Source organism: Sitodiplosis mosellana, unplaced genomic scaffold (genome assembly GCF_009176505.1).
Source record: "Sitodiplosis mosellana isolate CC-2019 unplaced genomic scaffold, AAFC_SMos_1.0 Smas_scaffold_6995, whole genome shotgun sequence".
In the NCBI taxonomy this organism is placed as follows: Eukaryota; Metazoa; Arthropoda; class Insecta; order Diptera; family Cecidomyiidae; genus Sitodiplosis; species Sitodiplosis mosellana.
In genome coordinates this window covers 3137-7207 of record NW_022602115.1, presented here as the reverse complement: position 1 = coordinate 7207, position 4071 = coordinate 3137, and the positions used below count along the sequence as shown (strand labels likewise).

Here is a 4071-nt window from a genome sequence, read left to right as displayed (position 1 = left end):
TGGCACACACGTTGCGCAATTGGTCGATTTGTGCATCAGAGCGTTTTCCATGATTCGAAGTCAGTTGCAAAATGAAGCGAAATTCCCTTTGGATGACGTTTGTTAAGCCAATGGCTTCTTCACCGTTGAGTAATGTGTCCACTGTTTTCATCAAAATATCAACATCGGGAAACGCTTCATTGGCTTTGAATAAAATTTCTAAAACTAGTTGACTCAATTGAGGTTGTGCTTGAGGTGTTGGTAGATTGCAGTTAAGGCTGTGATTTGATTGCTCCATGCATCCGTCATAGCAAAATCGACTGTTGATACAATTTTCACACGTAATAAAGATTTTAAACTCTCGAAAGCAATTAACACAGCGATCACGACCCATGTTCATCCGTTTTGTTGGAACCATGGAGAAAGCTTTTTCCACCAGAATCGTTTGACCGACTTCGAGATCGCGTGTAGTAATGACATGGCGTCCATATTCATCATCTGTCCAAATATCCAGACAATCGGTCACACCGGCGAATTTTGTATGCTCAACAAAACTTAATGTCGGCTCATGAACCTCGAATTTTGACTTCAATTGTTTATTTTTCAGCAAAACCGTGCATTGAGCTATTCGTTTTTCTAATTTAGGCATAAAATGTGTAGGGTAATTTGATTTTTTGGCCAATTTCAGATCAACCATGCGCTCATCAAGCAATTTCATGTGGAGAAAACACGACGACCGATTTGCATACGCCAGTCCAACTTCTTCGCTACCATTTTCAGCTAATCTCAAACTATCGTTGAATTTCTTCATTGCATTTGCATATTTTCCATCGGCAAACAATTCATTTCCTTCTTCACGTAACGCCCTTGCTTCGGGATTAGCTTTCGGGGATGCGTTCGATTTGACTGTTTCCAGCTGCGCTTCGATTGGCATCAAGTGTATCACATGATTTTTAATCTTGAAGATATCAATGTATAGTTCACAATTTTTTGATTTCGTTTTTTTCCATAGAATATTCCGAGGTGGGCATTTTTTTTATCAAACACTTCATCTTCTGAAAATAATTTCGGAAAATTTCCACATCGATTTATATAAGTATATTGGCGAAATATATTGCCGACTTTTTGAATTCTGGATTTAAAATCAGAAAAACTGGCAAGGAATATTGAATCACATCAACTGATGAACATAATTTTGATATATTAACTTGAGAGTTTTTTTACACACTAATAAATTTCACTAACCAAACAAGTTTTGCCCATTTTTTCAACTTTTTGCGTTTATTTATTTGCTAAGACCTTCTTCACCTCCGAAAATTTAGACTTTTTCACTTCAAAAGTCGATTCAAACTGATCAAAACCAGTCAAATTTGTACTAATTTTGTGTAATTATCAAATTGTACAATGTACACCAGTGAGGATCGTTTTTGCCAGATTCGTAATATTGTTTTGCAAATAAAAATAATTGCTTTCAGAAGCCAAAAAAGAATCAAGGTCAATGGTAGATAAGTTGATTATTTTATATCAATATTTAGCTTCTACTGTGGGTCGTTTGGCGATGTGCATATGCGCACAAGGGATTTAATCACATTTTAAGGTTCAAACAAACTGTTCTCTAAATATGATAACTGATATTACAAATCAAATTCAAATTAAGCGACTGTTTGTCTAAATACTTCCAAATAATCAAATTCAAACAAGATAAGGGTATGTATTTCATGCGGTGTTTCACTACTTTATTCAAATTAATCACATTTTTGTCGTACGTCTCAATTTTAATAATCGTCACTGTCGTCTTCGTATGAAGATGTATCTGTATCTGTATCATATTCTTCAAATTTTCCGGTGGATGTTGGTAGTCCCCAGCCATAATGACCTTCAGATGGCTTTGAAGCGCGACCCGTTTCGTATTCCTCAGTCGAAGTTTTCGAATTTGAATCATATTCATCACTTTCCGTTTCCTCGGTGGTTTCATGATGCATTTTATGATTAAAAATGTGCGTTTCATATACTGGGGTTGCTATTTCCGCATAATCAGTTTCCATTGTAGTCGTTATATCTTCAGTGTTTTCTGTGCACAACCATGGTTACATGTTTCTGATTCAACAGTTGTGTTTGCTCATCATTTGGCGTACTCGAATATAGATCGTCACGTTCGTCATATCCATTGGTAGTTGTATGCGATTCCTCTTTTTCGGTCGTATGCCATTTGCGACCAAATATCTGCGTTTTCAATCCACGATCTTCATCGTACGGTCCTCTATCTGAAGGCACATCAGTGATTTCCGGCAGAGCTGACGAATTAATTTCAATGAACCAAAATTAAAATGTTTCATTTATTCGTTTGCAAAAGTTCACATTAATATTTTATGATTGAATGCTCTAAATTTTGATAAAACAATGATTACTCTTTACTAACCAAACAACTTTTCGACATGATCAATAAACTTTTTTTTGGCTGGCTTTCATTCAATTAAAACACTTCGTTCAAAATATAAATTATAACTGATCGGAACCAAATGTGTAGCGAAAATGTTTCCACAACGATTATAGAAACGTCACTCGCAGCGAATCATTTCAATGTTGTTCGAATCGAGGAACAAGATTTGAGAGAGAGAGAGAGAGAGAGAGAGAAGGGAAGAGAAGAGAATGAGAATGAAAGGCAATGTAATCAAATGATAGAGATAACCGATGGGATTTTTCTGTTTTGGGGAGTTGGATTGATAAGAACAATTTGCGTGTTTAAAACAAATATGCAATCAAACGTTGGGGTCAAGTATGTCACACATTGTTATTGCACAATTTCTTTTATTTTCATTTCTATAATATTTTTTTTTTCGTTTTGCGATGGAATTTATTGTATATTCAATTTTTCTGTAGTACACTACACAAAAACTTAGTCAAAGCAAGCATATTTTCAGCAATAAATTTGGTTCAATTTCTAAATATTCGGCATCACAGTCATTAATTTCCATTCAGTAATCTATCTCTGAATGTACATCGTATGGCTCATCAATTTCATGATGATTACGGTTGAAAATATGTGTTGCATATTTAATGTCAGATTTTTCGGTGGTTATTTTGTGCTAATGATGCCTAAATATGTGTGTTTCATAAGTTATTGGATCTTCAGGTTTTTCGGTGGTTGCTTTGTGACCGGTGGTTGTGTTTGTTGAATATGTGTGTTTCTACGGGCTGACACATTGCTACTGCGAAGAATACAGTGAAAACTGCAAAGATTATCTATGAGAACGAATATGAATTGAAAATGTTTAAATTAAATATCACATACATTTGAAATTATCTTTTTGGCTATAAAATTATATACTCACGAAAAGATTTTTGAGCATTTTGGTTAAAAATGTTTCCTATTGGCTTTGTCTCACTAAATCGGCGAATAACTCAGAGTGTAATTTAAAACTAATTCAAAGCGAATCGGCAGAACCATTTTCATAGGTCGTTGTAGTCAGAAGCATATTTGAAAGCTTGCAGATAATATAGTATCAAATTTAGATTGATGTTTTTCGGCTAAGAAATGGAAGAAAGAAAATCATGTGACTCACGATGAAATAAAAAGTGACAATAACTGATAAGTTTGTTCAAGATTTTCTTTTTCTATTTTGACTAATCTGTTTGTATAATAAAAGGCTGTGAATAAAAACTTGAACATCGGTCAGATTTTAGACTTAATGAATATTAGTGAAATGAAAAATTATTGTTTTCTATAAACTATCACGTGCTCAGACGAAGTTTTTATTATACTTTTTTTTTTCATTTGTTATTTGGAGCGCATATGAGCTCAAAAAATAAAAACATTATTAATATCCTTTGTTTTTGTATCCACTGCCCAATCCAATACCGTATCCACCTTGATTCGATGGGTGAACATTATGATTCGAACCCGTTTCCATGTTGACCTCCTTCCTCCGTTTCATGAAAGCCGAAACTACCGTGTCCATCACCGAATCCATTGGATGGGTTTGAAGTTTGATTCACTAAAACAATGTCGGAAAATACGAATTCTCCTCCACCGGACCCACCGGACCCACCGAACCCACGGTGCTCGTGTCGGGGCTCGTGTTCTCGTGTCCA

General features: G+C 35.1%; 1 protein-coding gene across 1 annotated transcript; it reads right to left on the bottom strand.

Annotated features, from left to right (window-relative positions):
• Nucleotides 1–6: 6 nt before the first annotated feature.
• On the bottom strand, nucleotides 7–2598 carry LOC129580070 (SET and MYND domain-containing protein 4-like; the record flags this gene model as incomplete). The annotated part of the gene is made up of 2 exons (XM_055470261.1): nucleotides 2399–2598; nucleotides 7–2273 (listed from the first exon to the last, which is right to left on the bottom strand). A coding segment is annotated over exon 2 (907 nt), but the record flags the coding sequence as incomplete, so codon positions are not given.
• Nucleotides 2599–4071: the final 1473 nt, after the last annotated feature.